A 23,046-nucleotide genomic window follows, 5' to 3' on the forward strand; every position below is an offset into this window, starting at 1 on the left:
GAGTTGCAGGATATGATGCATAGTGCAGAACAAGTGGGTAAACACACCTTACAATGTGGCTATGATGCTCTAGAGGCCTCAAGTAGAGCTGCTGTTACAGGATCAGTCATTCGTAGACATGCCTGGCTTAGGGAACAAACCTTGCCTGATCATGTTAAAGCTAAACTACTAGATGCTCCTTTACAAAAGGATGTATTATTTGGTACTAATGCTGAGGAGATACTACGGAAAATGGAAGAAAAAGCTAAATCTATGCAAACTGTCAAAGCTTTTCTACAGGTACAACCACCACGTTTTAGCAGAAATTGGCCTTCAAAAAACTGGTCCTTTCCAGCCACGGACAAGCCCCAAAGAGGTAGATACAGGCGCACAAGGGGCAGAGGACAATCTCAAGGATCATATAGAGGCAGACAATGGTAAACTCCAGCACCAAGAGGTGGCGAAGACAGTGCACAACAATACAGGAAACAAACCCAATGACTTTCCCCTTTGCATGCCAAGCAAGTCTCAGCTGGCAGCACCCTTGGGAGGAAAGCTGGCATTATTTTGAAAAAATTAGCATATTATCACAACAGACAAATGGATCCTGGACATTATAAACAGAGGCTACAGATTTCATTTTCGCACTCTTCCAAAAATGAGAGGCATGCCGAACCTGCCACACAATCAAAGGGCAGAGGCTCAAATACAAATTTCACAGCTCATGGATATGAAAGCTATTCAAGAGGTACCTACTCATGAACAAGGTCAAGGTTTTTATTCCAGACTATTCCTGGTACCAAGGAAGGGAACCGATTGGAGACCCATTTTGGACTTATCCACCCTAAACACATTTCTACTGCACAAAATTCAAGATGCTCACCTTACAGCAGCTTCTTCCCATGCTGGGCAAGGAGTCTTGGCTGGTAACATTGGACCTCAAGGAGGCATACCTGCATGTCCCAGTCAGACAAAACTGCAGAAGATACCTTAGATTTCTTGCAGGTTCAATCCACTGTCAATTCTCTGCATTGCCCTTTGGCTTATCTACTGCGCCCAGAGTATTCACGAAATGCCTGGCATCAGTAATTGCCTACTACAGACTTCAAGGGATACAAATTTACCCTTATTTGGACAATTGCCTGATCCAAGCGGACAGCAAACGCATACTTCTGGAACATCTGGCTTATGTAACACGGTTATTGAATTCTCTGGGATACACAGTCAACAAAGAGAAATCCAGGCTAACACCATCTCAAAAAATAATTTTCCTGGGTGCCAACTTGGACACACACACCCAGATGGCCTATCTTACGTCAGAAAAACAGGGGCAACTAACTCAGTACTTCAAAATACTAGCAAATTGTACCAGGCTAACTGCAAGGAAAATCCTGCAGGCTCTGGGCTTCATGGCATCTTTCATTCTTCTAATCCCATGTGCAAAGTTGCATATGAGGAAACTTCAATGGTACCTAAAAAACCTATGGTCTCAACACAGCCACAGTTTGGAAACAATAATACCACTAATCCCATGTTTGCAAAAGGAATTTCTATGGTGGGCCCAAGCATGCCAAACAAACACAGGTCTACCATTCTGCAAGCCTCAAGCAAATCAAGTCATCACAACAGACGCCTCAGACTACACCTGGGGGGCACACATGACAGACAGGTGCATTCAGGGCAAATGGTCCCAAAAGGAAAAGCACCTTCACATCAATCAAAAATAAATGCTAGCAGTGATAAATGCAATTACAGCTTTCAAGGACCTCCTGCATCCAGGGCAATTATTGATAAGAACAGACAACACCACAGTAATGTGGTACATAAACAAGGAGGAACACATTCGTACCCCCTGTGCAGGCTGGCCATGTCACTTTGGAACTTGGCTCTGGAATGGCAAATCGAACTTCAAGCACAGTACCTGCCAGGTTTGGAAAACACGCTGGTAGACAATCTAAGCAGAAATGTGACAGACCCGCACGAATGGAAGTTGCATCCTCAAGTGTTTACAAAGATAATCCAAGCGTGGGGAAGGCCAGACATAGATCACTTTGCCTCCCACAGGAATCATCAATTGACAAAATTCTGCTCAAGGACATTCCATCCAAAGGCCTGGAGAGTGGACGCCCTTTCTTTCAGTTGGGCAACACGGACAGTTTACGCCTTCCCACCTTTGCCTCTTCTGCCCAAGGTGCTCTTGAATGCAAGAGCAGACAGACCGAAGATGATACTGATTGCTCCAGACTGGCCAAGACAACACTGGTACCCACTCCTGAGGAGCCTAACACATTCTCCTCCCTGGACCCTACCTCTAATGCCTCTTCTGCTGACTCAGCACAGCTACAAAACTCTTCACAGTCAGCTGAAAACACTCAGTCTGGCTGCATGGAAAATTCCTTAACACCACAACAGACCCTACTCTCCAAGGAGGTCCAGGATGTCATTTTGGAGGCCAGAAGGCCATCTACTAGAAAGGCTTACTCCGCAAAATGGAAACGGTTTTGCGCTTGGAATGAGAAAAAAGGCCAGGATCCTAGAAAACTGAATTTACCCCAGATATTGCAGTATCTAGCTGAGCTGTTGAACAGTGGACTTTCATTTTCCTCCATCAAAATCCATGCCTCAGCCATTTCTGCAGAATACAACACCGATCCACCCTTATTCTCCCACCCACTCTTAAGACAGTTCCTCAGAGGGGCTAAGAATATAAGACCTCCAAGGAAACAACCAATACCAGCCTGGGATCTTAATTACATTCTAGAAAAATTAACATTGCCTCCCTTTGAACCAGCTGCCTCAACAGATTTGCAAGATTTGTCCTGGAAAACAGCTTTCCTTCTGGCCATTACCTCAGCTTGTAGGGTTTCGGAACTATAAGCCCTCATGGCTGTGCAGCCCTTTCTCATCTTCCATCAGGACAGGGTTTCCCTGCGAACCAACCCGTCATTTATGCCTAAGGTAGTATCCAGGGTAGCATTAAATCAGGCCATGCACTTACCTACCTTTTACCCCAATCCTCAAAACAAAGGGGAAAGGCTGCTACATTCCTTAGACATCCATAGACAGCTACGTTACTATTTGGACAGAACAAAGCCTTTCAGGAAATCAGAACAACTCTGTGTCCTATGCTGTAGGAGCTCAAGGGAAGCCAATTTCCAAACAGACAATTTCAAAATGGATAGGCCACTGCATACGGTTTTGTTACTCCTTTCATGGTAAATCTGTACCTGCAGGCATCAGATCCCACTCCACAAGGGCCACAGCTACCTCTGCAGCCTTCCTCAGAGGAGTCCCTACCAAAGATATTTTGGAGGCAGCCACTTGGAGTTCTGTGCATACCTTCACTAAACACTACCACCTACCTTTATACTCCAAAACTAGAGCAGGCTTTGCCACTGCTGTGTTGCAGGGCATTCTGGCTCCTCCCAGTTCCACCTAGTGCCTACCACCCTGTGCGTAGCTTTGGGATTCTACCCATCTGTTATGACTGCAGCTGTATGAACATAGTACAGTTTTGTACCTACCATAAATGTAGATGTTCGAGTGCTAATACAGCTGCAGTCCAGGTTTCCCTCCCTCCTTCCCCTCTGGGTACAGACCTAGTGGCTAACTCCTCATCTTACAACTTGATTGGGTTATCCTTCTATGGTGTATTTGCTTGCAACTACTGGTTTTTGATTATATTGCAATGCATGATTATATATTTTATATATATATATATATATATATATATATATATATATATATATATATATATATATATATATATATATATTGCCTTCCTTCCTTCTGGGGGCACCTGACATCTGGGGCAAGAAAGACTGAAGAAAATGGCGTTGGCTGTGTCTTATATACCCCTGTCGCACTGACGTCAGGAAACAAAGCGACGACAACCGACGCCGGACCTAGACTTTGGAATTCGGCCAACCGAGGACCCGCCTGACGGCAGGAGAACCCATCTGTTATGACTGCAGCTGTATTAGCACTCGAACATCTACATTTATGGTAGGTACAAAACTGTACTTTGTGTACACTTACCATAAATGTAGATGTTCGAGTGTATTCACTGTTGCAGTCCAGGTTACCCACCCACTATCCCCCTTATTTTTTATCTTTACTTCCCTAATCTATACAACCTAGGTGGTGTATTTGCTTATAGATGAAGGTAAAGCTTATTTTGGTGCATGTATGTTTTATTTACATATTTTTAGCCTACCCTTTTGGGGGCACTTGACATCTGGGTCAAGAAAAACTGAAGAAAATGGCGTCTGCTGCATCTTTTATACCCCTGACGACCTGACGTCAGGGCAAAGGCGACAGCAACCGACGCAGGACCCAGGACTTTGGAATTCAGGCCGACTGAGGGCAACCTGCCAGCAGGATAACCCAAATGTAATGACTGCAACAGTGGATACACTCTAACATCTACATTTATGGTAAGTGTACACAACTGTACTTTATTCAAGGGCAAGAGTCCGGTAACAGTAGAAGTACCCTCCCACCACTGCACTTTGTATTTAGGACAAGAATTTGATGATAACCTGTTGGTTATTACTTACATGTAATTAAGCTTCGTCTGTAGTATTTACATTGAGCATTACTGCAAAATTTCATGTGTTTCCTTCTTAGAAGAATGTAGTGTGTCTGACAGCAATGTATTTGTATGGTGCTTATGCTTACTGATGCTGGTGAAACCACAGTGTGGTAGAAGAGTGAGCCTTATAGAGGGGAATTTCAGATATTTGGAAATCTGAGTGGATGGTAATAAGTAAAAGCCCAAAACAATGGTACAAGAGTATGCATATACACAGTACCTTTGCACAGATGCACCTTCGTATTGTTTCTTCTAGCCACAGGCAAGCATTTCCAGTTTCACAGATAATGTCTAATCCAGTGACATCAATGAGAGAGATAACCAGACAGATGTGTATACAAGAAATTGAATCACAGGGACAGTCACCTTAGACGCCTTTTCTGCTTTAGGTAACTATTACCAAGTGTCCTCTTCTGAATAAACCATTTTTTAAACAAGAAAACCTTACTACTTCATGAGCACACAACCTCTAGATCATTCTTGAATGCAAAAAGCTTCTGTGTCCATCCCATTCTCTACAAAAGAACCTTCCTCTAGTGATGTTTGTAAATATAAAATTGATACACCACCACAACATTCATAAGCCCAAATAGTTTTGAAGAGTTAATAGAGGCAGTGAACGTAAAACGTCAGTGATCCCCAATAGCCCCACAAGGTTCTAATGCCACTGGCTGTATTGAAGTGCATTCTTATGTGACCCTGGCTCTAGCAACTGCTCTGTTGTCCTTCCCTTACTGTCATTGCCCCTTCAGAGGGAGGCTGCATAATAGCAGTTTGTCAAGCTGTAAAAGATATTGCTGTCATATTCGATTACCAGTTCTCAGCAACTGAAGAGAGACACTGACAAGCGCAGGTCTCAGGAGGATACATTCTTTCCCCTAATAACATCTCCCTTTTACTTCAACAGCTCAATACTTCAGGTAAGGGGAGCAAGACTGACACATTTGAAAGAGTGAAAGCTGAGAGATGCTTTTCCAGTGAATGACCCCATAGCTGCTCCTTTGCCCCCCCAATCCATTTTTGATTGTAGATACTTCCCTGAAAAATGTTGCAGCTTGGCAGATGGTGCATGTCATAACATCTGTATTGGGAGAGCCATCTGTCTTCAGAAGAGAACCTTAATCAGAGAGTTTTCCAACTTGTACAGTGAGGAGGAGGCAGGCCTCTTTTTCCCGACTTAAGTTTCGATAAGTAGCCATCACTTTCTTCTGTTTCTTCCCTAAGGGTACCACCTTCATGGAGACCTTCAGTGTAATGAAGTAATATTTTAAATGTTTGTTGGTGGGGGGCATGCAGAAGAATTATCAGGCACCTAGTAAAAGTATTGAGAATTGCTGCGTATGGAGGAGCCTAGAGCTGACCGCCTCAAATCTTTCAAGTTCTGGAACTCTTTTAATAATGACTTATTGAAACTGGACTTGACCTCTTTACTATTAGGAAGCCAGATAGATTTTGCAGAGGCAAGGACATTTCATATACCCCTATTTACAAAAAACAAAAAAAAAAAAAAACTTGCAGACTGTGATACCTTCACTGAACACCAGTAGCAGGGTTAGTCATCAGCCTGGTGCTTTCCAACCAATAACGGTTTCCAGTGGCAAATGAAAAGAACTTGTGTGTGTCTTTGGAAATAAGAGTTGTAAACTGCCAAACCCATATGCTTTCATTATCAGGATGCTGATAGGTGAATGGAAGACATGATGGAGGAGATCCAGGATGCAGCCCTGAAGCCAAGGACCTTTGTGTCTCGCATTGGCATCAGAGTCAGTATGTATGTAATTAAATGTGATATGGATTCTGTAGATGCCTGCACAAGACTGGCTGACTCTGCCACAGGGATTTCAGAAGACAAGTATGGCTGAGGATTTAAACCTTGCAAAGATGATGTAGAAGAACTTATTAATGCTGCACTGGACCTGAGTTTCATGCAGTGTTAAAACAACTGGGAAAAAAAGAATAAAACTCCAAACAGTTGGTTCACATTTCCTAAACATAACTAAGATTTTCCTGCTGTGTTTTTTTTTGTAGGAAATGGTTTCAGGTTGAGCAGTTTAAACTTCAGAAAGCATATGAAAAAGACTAAAAGGATGCAGGGACCAAGGTAGGGAGAGTGTTTCCAGTCTCAGTGCTTTCTTACTGCCATGCCCCCCCCCCTTGCATCTTCTATGAAAAAGGTTGTTCTTTTCTTTTTTCTGTTCCCCTCCCCAAAAGAAACGTTGTTTGACCTGAACATAGACCTCTGATAAGAGAAGTGATTATATAAGGATTCAAAGAGTCCACCCATGGGAATGCTCCCTTTGCACAGTAAAGTACCTCTGCAGCAGAGCAATGGGGAGGGGTCCTGGTCACTAAGAAATGGCTTTCAATATTTATTTGGGAACTGTCCAGAGAGTAAACAAAATATTTAGTATAAAAATGTTCAAAACGCTAGCATCACAGTCCTGCCTTCCTCTTGCAAGATTAGTTATGATCCTCATTTACATGGAATGCAGGAGCTTCCTAAGGTTTGTGACAGGGATGGAGAATTTCCAATTCACCTTCTTGCCCTTTGAGTTGCCCACTATTCTGATGGCAAGGACTAGATGCTTAATCTTAGCCTTTACCCACTTTGTTTGAAGAGCATTCAAGTTTGTGCTCGTCTTTATAGTTGCCTTTTAGAGATTCCCACTCAGGTAAAGCTAACTAAGGCCCTGGGTCACAGTAGTATGCACCTATACAGCTTAATTATCTCCCTCAAGTAAGTTAAAGTCCATTCTTGTTCCACCTCGCAAGAACTTGTGATATTGTTGGTTATCACCAAGTAAAACTGTACCCTCAACCAGGAAAGAGCTCATTGATGAGCATGTTTTTATAAGAGATCTCCGTGTTGACAAAACCATCTTAAAGCATGCTAGTTTATGCCAGTTTGTGTCCTTGTGCTCCACCTAGCCCTGCTGGACATGAGAAAGATCTGTTTTTACTTGAGGAATTTGCCACTCACTTGATAAAGTGACTTCTTCTGTTTTCACCAGAATTGAAAATATGTTGAGGGAGTTCAGATAGTAGTCATCATAGGTACATGCCAGGCCGGGCAACCCCATTATTAACCCTGCTCCTGATTCCAAACCCTGACTGCATGTGCATCAGACTTTGTGGGGGCTCCTGCAAGGGCCCCTGAGATCTCTGGGAAGGTGACAATACCAAGACATAGAGCTAAGCATATCATTAAATAAATCAGCAACTGGCCAGGACACTTATTTATTAAAACACCGTATAGACTCTAGCGCCTTGGCCCTCAAGCCTTCATGGAGTACAAAACATAAATGTTTTATGTTTTGTACTCCATGAAGGCTTGAGAGCCGAGGCGCTAGTCTATAATGTGTTTTAATAAGCAAGTGTCCTGGCCAGTTTATTTTATAGTTTTGTTGTTCATTGCTAAGCATATCATTGTTAAAGTGATGCTATCTTTGATGATTGAGCTACATGTGTTCGGGGTTTTTCGGAAGCCAGAGGTCCTAGAAGTAGTTGGACATGCTACATCAAAGATGTATTGTACATCAGCAGACCTTGTGCAGGAGGGGGGACTCAGTATTTTCAAACTGCAGACTGGCTGTGATGATCTGAATTCTAGGTACCCTGCCTTGGCCATCATTTCCTTGCACTGGCAAACAGGTCCACAGAATGGCTTCACAAATGAATTCTAGAGTTCAGTATGTGTAACAGTCTGACTCAGAAATGGAGTCCTGGAGGTAGACCTGTTAGCTTCATTTCTCATTCACCAGCTCAACAGGTTTTCTTCATACTTCATAAAGGGATATGTGAGTAGTTGATTCCTTTTTAGCACACTGGATGAGGGGTCTGCCCCCTTCTTCCATGAGTCCTTCTAAAAGTAAAAGTAGTGGAAAAAAACTCATCCTTGTAGCCCTGATGTCCTTCAAGAATGCAACTGCAGTCATAACATATGGGTTGTCCTGCCTCAGGCAGCCCTCGGTTGGCCGAATTCCAAAGTCTGGGTCCGGCGTCGGCTGGTGTCGCCTCCTCTCCATCACAACGGCTGGAGTATAAAGGCATTGGCCGACGCCATCTTCAGTCTTTCTTGCCGCGCAGTGCCCGAAGCAGAAGCAGTTCGCAAGTGCCGGTCGGTCAGCTCCTGTGTTTTCAGTACCGAAGTAATCAAAAGGCTAAGTACCCCGTTGGGGAACATTTATTCTTGCCTCAGCCGATGTCAGAACAAATTGAGAAAGTTAATAATTGTTTGTCTTGTGGTAAACAAATACCTCATAAGGACTTCCATTCTCACTGCCTTCCCTGCCTGGGCCCAGACCACGACATCTCGGCCTGTGCTGCCTGTGCCCGCTTTAATAAGCGCACTCTCAGGCGCCGGGCAGAATTCGCCGAGGACTTCGGTGAATCTTTTGCGTATATCATGCCGTCGGAACAACCGACAACCCAATCTGCTAAAAAACGCAAGGACCGGGACCGACATCCTCGGCCCGCGTCCGCTACCGATGTTTCTCCTAAATCCTCTGCTAGCACTCCGGCTCCTTCGGAAGTGGTAAATCTACCGCTCCAGGCCGACGACACATCCCTAACACGACCTTCGGTGTCGGAGATCTCTCCAGTGCTGGTTGTTGATTTTCCTCCGGAAACCGAAGTTCTGGATCTACCCGACACCATTCCTGTGGACAAGGTAACGCCTGCACGTGGGGCTGCTAGACCTCCTGTTTCCATGTCCATCAAGACCTTTGCACGTGCTAAGGACGCCAGTCAGGCCAAGGCCCATCCTAAACCTGCCCAGGCCCCTTCTGATAAGCAGATCATGCCTCTGGCTGCAGATCTTATTTCCCTTATCAGGGGGTCTCAGTCTCATCTGGACAGGGGTTCTCAGCCACCTGCAGAGAAAAGGCCTAGAACTGAGCAGGCGGACGACCTCTCCTTGGATGAAGCCTCTGGGGATTCTGAGCACTCTGACACTCAAGAAGAACCCTTCCAGGCCTACGAGGACTCTGATGCTGAGGAATCTATTCCCTCTGCCTCCCCTCCAGAGGATTTCTCATTTGGGGAAGTTCTGCATTCCATGAGGGAACATTTTCAATGGCAGGGTCAGGAATTCTCTGACTTCAGGAAAAGGCTACGTACTTTCCTCAAGCTCCCCCAGCACAGACCTTTGGCTATCCCTCCAGTTATGGATGTTTTGGATGATGTTTTCTCTGACTCCAGTGCCAACCCTGACTCTCTTCCTCCTGCTCCTGTCTAGCCGGACAGATATTATAGGGTCCCTGACGCTCACAAGCACCTTTTTAAGGCCCACTCTGTGGATCTAGAAACTATTTCACAGGGCCCCAAGAGAGTGGCTTCCTCCTCTGCCAAAAACCCACTGCCAGCTGACAGAGAAGCAAGGTCCCTGGAGAGATGGGGTAAAAAAGTATATACCTCTACTACCCTAGCCATGAAGTCTCTTAACTGCCTTTTTCACATGTTTCAGTACCAAGATTTTCTCCTGGATGATTTACAGAAAAAGGTAGCCTCTTCTGAGCCTATTGATAAAAAGGCACTGCAGGATCATATACATAACACTCAGCAGGTTAATAACCATTTTCTGCAGTGTGGTTATGATGCACTGGAAGCTTCATGTAGGGCAGCTATGACTGGGGCTGTAATACGTAGACATGCTTGGTTGAAGGATCAATCTTTGCCTGACCATGTTAAAGTTACTGGATGCACCTTTGGAGAAACAAAAGCTTTTTGGTGCTACTGCACAAGATGTATTGAAATCCATAGAGGAAAAAGCAAAGTCAGTACAGACAGTCAAGGATTTCCTTCAGGTTCAGCCACCCAGATTCAGCAGAAACTGGCCCTCAAAGAATTGGTCCTTCCCCGGCTCTGACAAGTTTCAAAGGGGAAAAAGCAGACGAGCCAGGGGTAGAGGGCAATACCGAGGATCTTACAGGGGCCGCCAATGGCAACCTCCAAATCAAAGAAGTGGCGCAGACAGTTCAGCTGCACCACAGGGACAATCACAATGACTTCACTTTCGTACGTACGGCCTACAAAGGTTCAAAGAGAAGCACCTTTGGGCGGAAAATTAGCCTTATTCTCACAAAACTGGCATATCTTAACCAAAGACAATTGGATTCTGGATTTGATAGACAAAGGCTACAGATTCCACTTCCACACATTACCAATAAGACAAGGCATGCCAAACCTGCCACATCATCAAAGGGCAGAGGCACTCTCTCAAGTTTCCAAGCTATTAAGTATAAAAGCAATAGAAAGGGTTCCTCCTCAGGAGCAAGGCCAGGTATTTTATTCAAGACTGTTCCTTGTTCCAAGAAAATAAAACAAATGGAGACCCATACTGGACTTGTCAAATCTAAACACTTTCCTCATTGTGCCAAAGTTCAAAATGCTGATGTTGCAGCAACTTCTTCCCATGCTGGGCAAGGGGTCTTGGCTGGTCACTCTGGACCTCAAGGAGGCATACCTGCATGTCCCAATCAGACAAAGCTGCAGAAGATACCTCAGATTTCTTGCAGGAACAGAGCATTATCAATTCTCAGCATTGCCGTTTGGCTTGTCTACTGCGCCCAGAGTGTTCACGAAATGCCTGGCATCAGTAGTGGCACACTGCAGACAGCAGGGGATTCAAATATACCCCTACCTGGACGACTGCCTCATACAAGCAGACAACAAACAAACCTTAAAAGGGAATTTGGACTATGTCATGCATCTACTGCAGGCCTTGGGATACACAGTCAACATTCAGAAGTCAAAATTACTACCATCCCAACAGATTACATTCCTAGGAGCCAAACTGGACAAATGGCCTACCTCACAGAGGAAAAACAGCAGCATTTACCAGAGTACTTCAAAGGCCTAGAAAAGCTTTCCCAGCTGACTGCAAGGAAAATCCTGTAGGCCCTGGGTCTCATGGCATCTTGTATTCTTCTGATACCTTTGGCAAGACTTCATATGAGAAAGCTGCAATGGTGTTTAAAAAACTTATGGTCTCAACACAGCAACAGCCTAGAGGACATAATCCCACTTATTCCATGCCTGCAGAAGGAATTTCTATGGTGGGCTCAAGCCAGTCAACTAAACAAAGGCATGTCTTTCAACAGACCTCAAGCAGGCCAAATGATCACAACAGACGCCTCAGACCATGGATGGGGGCGCACATGGAGGGCAGATGCATTCAAGGTCTATGGACGCCAAAGGAAAGGCATCTGCACATAAACCAAAAGGAGATGTTGGCAGTGATACATGCCATCGAGACTTTCGAAAAATCACTACAAGAAGGACATCTGCTAATAAGGACAGACAACACCACTGTCATGTGGTACATAAACAAGCAGGGAGGCACTCATTCTTATCCCCTCTGCAGACTAACAATGCTTCTCTGGGAAAAATCCCTGAGCCTGAACATACACTTACAATCCCAGTTTGTACCAGGCAAGGACAATGTACTGGCGGACAATCTGAGCAGAAATTTCATGGATCCACACGAATGGATGTTGCACCCTCACATTTTCTCTCAACTGACAAGGACATGGGGAATACCGAACGTAGATCTTTTTGCTTCCCACTTAAATCATCACCTGGAAAAGTTCTGCACAAGGACTCACCACCCTCTAGCTTGGAAAACGGATGCTCTCTCCTTCAGCTGGAATTCTCTAAAAATGTATGCATTCCCTCCTCTGCCTCTGCTGACCAAGGTGATACTGAAAATAAAAACAGAACAACCAACAGGCATCTTGATAGCTCCAGACTGGCCAAGGCAACACTGGTACCCACTGCTATTGACCATAACTCGGACCAAACCATGGCCTCTGACCCTATGGCCCCTGCTCCTAACGCAACACAATTACAGGACTGTACATCAAGACCTGAAAACATTGCATCTGACAGCCTGGAGACTTCCATGACTTCAACACCTAACTCTCTTTCCAAATCTGTTCGAGATCTTGCTGGAAGCACGCAGACCTTCCACCAGAAAAACCTATTCAGCCAAGTGGAAGAGATTCAGCATCTGGAATGCCAAAAAGGGTCAGGACACAGAACTACTGAGTATTCCTCAGATATTGGAATACTTGGCAGAACTATTTCATACTGGACTCTCATACTCCTCAATAAAGATTCATACCTCAGCAATCTCAGCAAAATACAACTGTGACCCTCCAGTGTTTTCGCATCCTCTGCTAAGACAGTTTTTAAGAGGGATAAAGAATATCAAGCCTCCCAGAAAACAGCCAGTACCTGCATGGGACCTCAACTACGTGTTGGAAAAACTAACTCATCCTCCCTTTGAGCCAGCAGCATCCTCAGAAATGCAATTTCTTTCATGGAAGACGGCCTTCTTATTGGCGGTCACTTCTGCAAGAAGAGTTTCGGAGATACAGGCACTCATGGCAGTGCCCCCCTTCCTCATTTTTCATCAAGACAGAGTCTCCCTAAGAACCAATCCTACATTCATGCCAAAAGTTATTTCCAGGGTGTCTCTAAATCAAGCTATTCATCTGCCTACATTCTTCCCCATTCCTCAAAATAGGGGGGAAAAACTACTGCATACTTTGGACGTACACAGACAACTATGCTACTACTTGGACAGAACTAAGGCCACCAGAAATTCTGACCAGCTGTTTGTAGCCTATGCTGCTCGAGTACAAGGAAAGGCAATCTCCAAACAAACAATTTCAAAATGGATTGGACACTGCATCAGATTTTGCTATTCTTTTCATGGAAAAGGTGTGCCAGCCAATATTAGGCCACACTCCACCAGAGCTATAGCCACTTCCACAGCTTTCCTAAGAGGAGTGGCAACAAAGGACATTTTAGAGGCTGCTACATGGAGCTCCGTGCATACATTTACCAAGCACTACCACCTGCCATTATACTCCAGATCCCGAGCAGGCTTTGCTTCGGCAGTCCTGCAGGGGATTATAGCTACACCATCCTTATAGTTCCATCCACCCCCAGCTTGGCTATGGTATTCAACCCATATGTTATGACTGCAGTTGCATTCTTGAAGGATATAGTACAGTTTTGTACCTACCATAAATGTAGATGTCCAATAGATATGCAACTGCAGTCGGATTTTCCCACCCTCCTACCCCTCTGTATCCTTCTTTTTGGGTCCCTACCCCTCTTCCCTTCAGCTGGGGTATCTCCTATGGTGTATCTGTTTATTACTGTTGTGCATGCTTGGGATTATTTTTTATCCATTTACCAAATTTAGCCTTCCTAAGTGGGCACCTGACATCTGGGGCAAGAAACACTGAAGAAGATGGCGTCGGCCGATGCCTTTATACTCCAGCCGTTGTGACGTCGGAGAGGAGGCGACACCAACCGACGCCTGACCCAGACTTTGGAATTCAGCTGACCGAGGGCTGCCTGAGGCAGGACAACCCATATGTTATGACTGCAGTTGCATATCTATCGGACATCTACATTTATGGTAGGTACAAAACTGTACTTTTTGGTTATACAACCTGTGGTGATCTTTGTATAGGTCACTGTTGCATTGAATTCCTGATTTATGAGAACTGGCCACAGGCAAATGTCTGTCTAACCGTTCTAGAAGTCTGCAGATGCAAGGATGCCAAGCAGCTCTTCCCTTTCACCGTAATTCATACCTGTATCTAGAATAAAAGAGATAATGCACCCACACCATCTTTTTTTGTGGTGGGGGGGGGGTCATAGGACTATGTACATCATAGCAGGTAAATTGTCGGTTAATCGAGAAATTACCCAGAGATTCCTGTCTGAGAATTCTTTCAAAAGATAAGTACCATGTTAAGGAGGTGTTTTTTTTTTTTTTTAAACACTTGTGTTTTGTGCTTTTTGTTGACAAAGGTTTGCAGGGAAGTTTCCCAGGTTATGTCTCCTGTAGGCTTGAAAAACCTTTCTGATGGCAAAAAGTCACATTTTAAGTGCCTTTTTGTTCTTAACAATGTCTTATTCAGTTATCTTTCAGCTACCATATTTCTGTGTGTTTCACTAGAAGAAACCTGGAGGAGCAGAAATAAAATGCTGTGTAAATATTGGAAGTCCGTACAAAGGTGTTTCTGCATACTTCAACATCTCAGGATTGTGCTTGCCGATGAAGTGAAGCAAAGAACTGCAGTTAGTTTTTCACTTGAAGCCACAAAGAAAACTGTCACCTCTCCTTTGGTCCTTAAGTTTATAATGGAAAATTTTGTTTCACCCCACCCCAAAACCTCCCAGTACTGTTCCTCTTGAAGTCCTGTCCTGGAACTCTCTTTCTTTAGTATGAGTTACCACATGAAGAATTTCAGAGCTGTAGCTCTATATTTGTAAGGACATTTAATGGTCTTCTAGTAAGAGAAGATGACACTTAAGATCACCCTTTCGTACCTGCCATGGTTCAGAGCCAGCTTTGAACCAGACCATTAATTTACAATTTTTTTTGTTTAACCCAGAGCTTCGGAATAAGTGGGAAAGAGACAGCTACTTAGAGGAGGTACGCCATAATAAGTACCAAAGTTTTCAGGCAAACAGGCAGCTGTTTTTCATTTATGCTAGAGAAGAAAGACAGGTTGGTCTCCACGCAGACTGTGAGTGGCCAGCAGATTGCATAATCTGTTATAACCACTATGCATGGCAAAGCTCTGCAGGGGCAAGTTGAAGCTCACTCTGCCACAGCAGCAGCTTCTACAGCTTCTTTTTTCTGAAATGTGTCTGCAGAAAGCATTTGTAAATCAGCCATGTGGACCTTTTCTAGACATAAGTTACATATGCAGTTCAGGAAGAAAGTGTCATTTACCTCTGAAATCAAATAGGAATGTGAATTGGTTACTTACCACATTAATACCCTTCCCAAGCATTATTATTGGCACTCATCAGTGATCGTTAGGATGAATGTAGTGCAGTTGTATAAATACACTTGTGTACAGTAGATGTTTAAATAGAGGAATAATTTTTGCAGTATGGTTTGCCTCCTGGCTACATCACCTCTGTTGTCAGCAGGCTTGAAAAGTGAGGGTTTGGGTTAACCTCACCCTCCTAGTATCTTATGCCCTTGACCCTTTCTCTTCCATACCATTATCTCTGATTAGATAAACCCTTTGTTGCCAAGCTTACCTCATCCCACAAAAAAAAAAAAGAAAAACTAAACATGGTGCAGGCTGATGTTCGTGTTTCACTGTTGCAGTCCTGCCTATTGGGATTTCCTGCCATGAAACGGTTGGCCCGACTACGAGAGAAAAATCTTTCCGGCTCCCAGGCTGGAAGATGCTGAGGCTGACGTCAGTGCATTCGTATGTAAAGGTAGCCAGCCTGCATCAGAACAACAGTCTTTTCTTGCCATGGAAGACCTGAACCACCGAAGCAACATTCAAGTTTGTCGGTCGGTTCATATCAGAGAAGTGTTGAACAGATAAGTACCCAGTTGGGGAACTTTTCCTTTCCTTGCTCATGTCAGATAGTCAGTAATTGTCTCCATTGTGGTAAACTGATCCCACACAGAGACTTTCACTCTGTTACTTGCCTAGGCCCTAATCATGATGTTGTGAACTGTCACTTTTGTGCGCTCTTTAATACTACAAATGTCAAGGCATAGGGCTGATTTTCTTGCAGAATTTCTTAGCCACCAGTCTGATCAACCATCGTTTATGGTGTCTGTCGGTCATACCAAATTTGATCAGCCTAAGTGCAAAAAAGATAAGAAACAGAAGTGTAGGCCTTCAAATGACAAACCATCTCCACCTAACTCTCCTTCCAGGCTTGTAATTCTTGAACAAGGTGAGGCATCTATGCAGTCCCCTTTGCTTCCTGAATGGATGACTCAGGCCCCTGTCAAGACCCTTTCAGAGTCCGCCACCATCTCTCCCATCCACTTCCACACAAGGCTTCGACAACGGCTCATCGGTTGGGTCCAGGACTGCTCAGCAGACCTTGGCTTCTGAAGAGCAGGCACTGCCTGGAGACTCTGCAGTGAAACCTCAGCCCACTACAGCTCCGGTGCATTTTCAGCATCCTCGAGAGAAAGGCATGAAGGGTGCCCAACACTCATAGGCCTAAGACCTTAGCCACTCCAAGGAGGCCTTTGGTACCTGGGCCTCCAGTTAGCTTATTTGACTCGGCTCCACAGGGTTCTCAGCAGGACCTTATCAAACTGTCAGAAGAACTTTCTCTTGTCAGGTCTAGACAAACTTTTGCCACTGATAAAAGGAAAATGGGTGATCTGTCTGACATTTATCAGGATCCCACTGTGTGTGGGGAGGACCCAGACTCTGGATCTGTAGAGGGCCCCTTCATACACTTGATATGAGGACTCTAACTCTGAAGAGATCCTCCCTTCTGCCTCTCCACCAGAGGAGTTCACTTTTGGGGAGACCCTCCATGCCATGAGACAGCATTTCCAACAGGAGGGTCAGGATTACCCACAGTCAGAGGAGGGTTAGGGAGTTCATGGACTTGCCAGAACACAAGTCTTTACCTATTCCTCCAGTTCTGGAAGTGGTTGATGTCTTCAAGGAGTCTTCTCTTAAGCCGAACACTCTACCCTCTGCCCCTTTAAAACCAGACAGGTTTACTTACTAAGTATTCTAAAACGCCACCTGTACTCCTTTATTCTCTCACCATCTATGAAAAACAGTCCCATATAGGATTCAACCATCCCAAATGCCTTACTACCACCCCAGTCTTTTCAAACCTTTCTGCCACTCATTCATGTCCATCAACGCCAACTTTTACCCCTGCTAACACCCAGCCCGTTTTACCCAGATAGGTTAACACCAAAACTAAATACTACCAAAAACTGATATATTTCTAAAGCTCATAGCTAGTTTGCCCCACACCCTTACTATTGATGGGGATATATCCACCCCAACCCTGGGCCACCATCCCCAGACAACACCAACTCTAATCATAACAGCCCAAACATAGGATAAAGCCTAAATAGACCACCCCCAACTCACTATTGACCTGCCACTTAAACATTAAAAGCCTCAGCAATAGGGTCCACAACTTCCATGCCCTCCTGACAACCTACTCCCCCGACATACTTTGCCTCACAGAAACATGGTTAAAACCAACTACGCCAGATAATGAAATTCTACCTCTAGGTTATAATATACTCGGGCTAGATTGTACTACCAGGAAAGGGGGGAGGGGTTGCTGTTCTCTATAAAACCACCCTAAATGTTGCTCTAGACAACCTTCAACCACCTATATTTAACAAAGCAGAAATTATGATTTCCAAATTACAAGTAAATAAAAACAAATGTATAAACATATAGTGTGTCTATACTCCCCCAGGTAGTAAATCGGGGGACCCTAGAAGACCTCTTCTACTGGCTATCCAATGCCTACCCCCCAAGAAAACATTGTTCTAGGGGACCTCAGTTTAGATTGGAACACCTGCACTGCAGAGACCCCAACCACCCATGTAAACCTACATGGTTTTACACAAACTATAACCTCCCCTTCTAGGATCAGCAAGCCTAACAAGAAAGAAAGTATCCTAGACTGGATACTAATTAATAGCCCCCACCACATGCACCAGTCAGGTACTCTCCCTGAAGATCTAAGTGATCAGTTCTTAACGTATGCTATTAGGCATAAACTTCAACCTTAATAAATTCTTAGAAGAACTTAAATTATGCAATTGGTCAATTCTAAAACTACCACCACTAGATGAGGCAGTAACACATTCCTGGCCATCTTTGACAACCATGCACCTGCATGCTCTATTAGAATTAAAACAAATGTTGCCCCTTGGCTCACTAAAGAAACCAAACTGAAGATCATCCAAGGAAATAATGCCTGGAACACCTGATGCTCCTCTAAAGCCCTACAAAATCAACTCAAATGTCGACAATATAGGAATGATGCAAAAAAATCCATATTACTAGACAAAAAAATATATATATTTCTGCCATCTACAGCAGAAACACTACAACAAACCACAGAATTTCTGGGCCAGGTATTAAACTCCTCCAACCCAGTGCAATCCACAACTCCAACCCCCTCAGCCCCAACCCAAATATTGCCAGAGTCCATTGCCAACACCTTCAACAGTTTATTTACAGAAACCATTCAGGCCCTGGCTAGCAAACTTACTCATGTGTCCTAACGCTGAAACCCCTAAACCCAATGACATTCTCTCCTTTAGCTTCCAAAAAGTTCCGACTTCACTCATTAGAGCCCTAATTAAAAAACTCAAACCAACCCCCCTTTCAGCTGACCACCTCCCTGCAGACTACCTACAAAAAGCTGCTGATGTTATAGCATACCTTCTCTCTCTTTTGATAAACAAAACCATAACTGTAGCCTCTATCCCCTTTGGAAAATATCACGTCATACCTCTCCACAAAGGAGGCAGCTCCATTCAGCTGTCGAACTGTAGACCAATAGCTGTCCATTCCCCTTGGGCTAAAATTATGGAAAAGTGTATCCATAAACACCTCTTACACTGTCCTATTCAACATAATCTTCTGGCCAACTCCCAGCATGGGTTTAGACCACAGCACAGTAGCACCTCAGCCCTCCTCTCCTTTTCTAATGTCATAAATTCCAACCGTAACAACAAACTATCTTCTGCCCTGTTTCTGTCTTTTCAAGGCCTTCGACATGGTTAACCACCAGCTACTCTTACTTACCCTAAATAAAATATCCCTAAACAGCCATGCCATACAATGGTTTCAATCTTATCTTAGTGGAAGACAGCAGGATGTCCTTTGGCAGGACAGATTCTCCACCCTTCTCCCCTGTTACACTTGGTGTCCCTCAAGGCTCCATATTGGGTCCCCTTCTTTTCTCCCTTTTTATCAATGACCTCCACACTGTAATGCCAGATGCAACCTGTATGCAATATGCCGATGACTCCACCCTGATTTCCTCAGCCTCTACCCCCTACAGATCTCCTTGGTTTAACCCATAAAACCTTTAATACAGTGGAAAACTGGATCTCTAATCAACAGCTGATATTAAACCTTAGTAAAACAAAGCTATTGCTCTTCTCCCCTACTCGCAAATCCTCTCAGCCTTTGTTTGCTATAACATCTAACCATGGCACCATAATCTCACCGTATATGTATACCAAACTCCTGGGTGTTTATACTAGACAACAACCTCAAATATAATATGCCCATAAACCAAACTATTAAAACAGCTAATAAAAAACTTGTCTCCCTGTACAAAACAATCCTTTTCTCACCCCTCTAGCTAGAACTGCCATTGCCTGTACCCATCTGCTTTCAACTCTACTCCTCACTAAAACTCACTAACTTGAACAAAACTGATCTCGGCAAACTCTCTAGCTGCTACAAGCAAATTGCCAGATTTGCCCCAGTAGCTCCTTACAGGACACACCCATTGTCAAAGTCTAAACCTATTAGGATGGCTAGAACTCCCCAGGCTAATTCAATATAATCAACTTACTGTAGCATTCAAGGTGATTAACCATCCAGAAAAAACGCCCTCCCTTAAAAACATCCATCCTTACAAAAACGCTAGGCCACTTCGTTCCACTACAAAACTTTTGGTTCAGTCTGTTAAAGCTAACAACCTATCTGGATAATCTTTGTTTGCAAATTCAGTAGGCAAAACCTGGAATTCGCTTCCATCTGACCGTACTCTGAACCCCTCCCTTAATCAGTTCAGAAAGAATCTAATCCAGTATTTTAAAACTCACTGGTTATGTCCTTGCTCTAACCCTGACTAAAGCCTCATCTATTTCCATATCCCTGCAATTTTTTATTCACAGCGACTTACCTCTTACACTAAAAGGTTTGAAAAGAGAAACTGTAACATCTTTGCAGATGCTCTGTATTTAGCTCCACCTATAGGTTTGATAAAAGAAACTAACATATTTGTATATTTTTCTGAATATAAACTGTATTCTTCATAGGCTTGAAATGTGAGACCGTAACTTGTATGTTAATACAATATGTTTGTGCATATACAGTAACTTGCTTGTCTTTATCTGTTTGTATGTTTGTAGCTTTTCTCCCCAGGCCTCCGCTTAAAATGGGCATGTATCCAATCGGACTATCCCAGTCAACAAATGTAAAATAGAAAAGTTTTCAAGAATCTTTTCTTATATTTCACAAGGATAGGGTTTCTGTTGGGACCAACCCATTCTTTTTATGCCCACGGTGGTCTGCCCAAAGTGGTCTCTGACACCTCCCGGAATCAGGCTGTCCAGCTTCCAACCTTCTTCCCCAACCCTTAAATTAAAGAGGAGAAAATTCTGCATTCCTTGGAAGTTCACAGGCAGCTACATTTTTACCTGGATAACACACAAGCTTTGAGAAAAAATGAGCAGCTTTTCATTACCTTTGTCCCTAGTGCAAAAGGAAAACCAGCCTCCAAGCAAACTATTTCCAACTGGATCTCCCATTGCATCTACTTTTGCTATAGCTTTCATAGCAAGGTGCCCCCAGTTTGGGATTAGATCTCACTCCACCAGGGCTACTGCAAATTCTGCTGCCTTTGTCAAGGGGGTCCCCACCAAGGACATTTTAGAGGCAGCCACCTGGTCCTCTGTGCATACTTCCACCACACACTGCCATTTAGCATCCTTCTCCAAATGAAGAGCAGGATTTGCCACTGCTATCCTGCAGGGCATCTCCACTTCACCCTGACATCCTTCCACCTTTTTTTCTGCTTTGGGAATCTTCCCACTAGTCAGGACTGCAACAGTGAAACATTAAGAACATAGTACAGTTGTGTACACGTACCATAAATGTAGATGTTCTAGTGTATTCACTGTTGCAGTCTTCTTTCCCACCCTCCTACCCCTTTAGCCTACAAATAGGCTCCTTCTGACTGTGCAACATAGCCAAGAGACCCTTCTTTGGCTTCTCATCCTCTGCCAGGCTATCCTTTGGGACAGCTCCAGTCTTCCCAGGGTTCCTGATAATTTGGGGGGGGGGGCAGTAAAAGGCTGGTGTTCTGATGCAGGCTGGCTACCTTTATACCTGAGCATACTGACATCGGGCTGAGTGTCCACTAGCTTGGGAGCCAGAAAGATTTGTCTCTTGTAGTTGGGCCAACCGAGGGCTTTCAGGGCAGGAAATGGGGTCCATATTAAATCAGCGAACGCTTAAAATGGCAAATGATTTATCGACCCTTTCAAAGCGAAAGCTTGGAATCCCGAACACACAGAACAGCGATTTTATTTTTCCCCAGGGAAAAAAATCTCTCTTCCACAAAAAAAAAAAAAAAAAAAAAATTAAAACCAAAAGTGGGGGGGCTGTTCCCTCCACACCCCCACACCCCCTACTTAAATATACCAACTCCGAGATCACACCACAGTGGAGGAAATGGCAAAGTCCTGAAAACGGCCCAGCGTTTTTTTTTTCCTGGGAAAAAAATCTCTGTTCCCGTATTTTCAGGATTTCAAGCTTTCGCTTTTAAAGGGTCGCTAATTCAGCGTTCTCTTTTTTAAGCATTCACTGATTTAATATAGACCCAGGAAATCCCAATAGTCAGGACTGCAATGGTGAATACACTCAAACGTCTACATTAAGTGTACACAGCTGTACTTGCTTCTTTTTCTATCAAGCATCTTACCAACATCTTGATGCTGAGGAGGAATTTGTACACAGGAATCATCCAAAGCTATGAAGTATGGTTACTTGTGATCCTTTTACATCAGCTGTTACATTAGGTATCCTTACACAAGTGGCCTGAGTTTTGCAGGCTTATTAACCAGATTTTTCTCAACATTGTAAGGACCACTTTTGTGCAAGTACAGACTGTGTTGTTGCTTTAAAGCAGTTAAGGATGCTTGTGTGCTAAGCAGCATAGCTTTAGCAGTGAAGCTTTTTATGTTATGGGGGTTAGATAGAGGATAGAATGAAAATTTAAATACAGTATATCTGCTGACCTAACAGTGCAATCCTTTTTGCCTTTCAGCAACCGATGTATGTACAAGCACTCTTTGACTTTGATCCTCAGGAAGATGGTGAGCTGGGATTTCGCCGTGGTGACTTTATTCAGGTCATGGATGACGCTGATCCAAACTGGTGGAAAGGAGGCTGCCATGGCCAGACAGGAATGTTCCCTCGAAACTATGTCACTCCAGTTAACAAGAACCTCTAAAATAACTGCACATTACGTTCAACTACAACTTTCATTAGAAACGAAAAACTAAAATGGGTCTTGGAAGAGAAATGAATTTTAATACTGAGAAGAGATTTCACTGAAGTCTTGAACCTTGCTGTCAGTATGGAACTTTTCAACTTTTATAACTTAGAATGCCAAAATATACCTTGATTTCTTTTTTTAACATATTTCCACAGCAGCTTGTGTGCTTTTTCCAAGTTTCCCCTTCCGAAAATGGTGCATGACTTCACCTTGTGCTACAAATAAACCTCCATTGATTTTCTCTATGCAGAGGAATGGTTAGTAATAGATGCTAGAAAGCAGACCAAAGGGCAGGTTTTGCTTTTCTAACATTGATTGTTTTTGTCCAACAGATTTATCTGCCCTTAACTTCTGAATTGCTCTTTAATATAATTTCTGAA

General features: G+C 43.8%; 1 protein-coding gene across 2 annotated transcripts in view; it reads left to right on the forward strand.

Moving 5' to 3' along the window:
* The window catches only part of GRB2 (growth factor receptor bound protein 2), a 312,641-nt gene extending 289,601 nt beyond the window's left edge, over positions 1-23,040 (forward strand). For both annotated transcript variants that reach the window (XM_044059839.1, XM_044059840.1), the window contains one exon: positions 22,436-23,040. In XM_044059839.1, coding sequence (XP_043915774.1) covers positions 22,436-22,621 — 186 coding nt within the window. In that variant the 3' untranslated portion in view covers positions 22,622-23,040. The remainder of the gene's footprint in view (positions 1-22,435) is intronic.
* The last annotated feature ends 6 nt before the right edge of the window (positions 23,041-23,046 follow it).

This window comes from Protopterus annectens, unplaced genomic scaffold, assembly GCF_019279795.1.
Source record: "Protopterus annectens isolate FY-2018-M unplaced genomic scaffold, PAN1.0 ctg31265_obj.part0, whole genome shotgun sequence".
Lineage (NCBI taxonomy): Eukaryota > Metazoa > Chordata > Ceratodontiformes > Protopteridae > Protopterus > Protopterus annectens.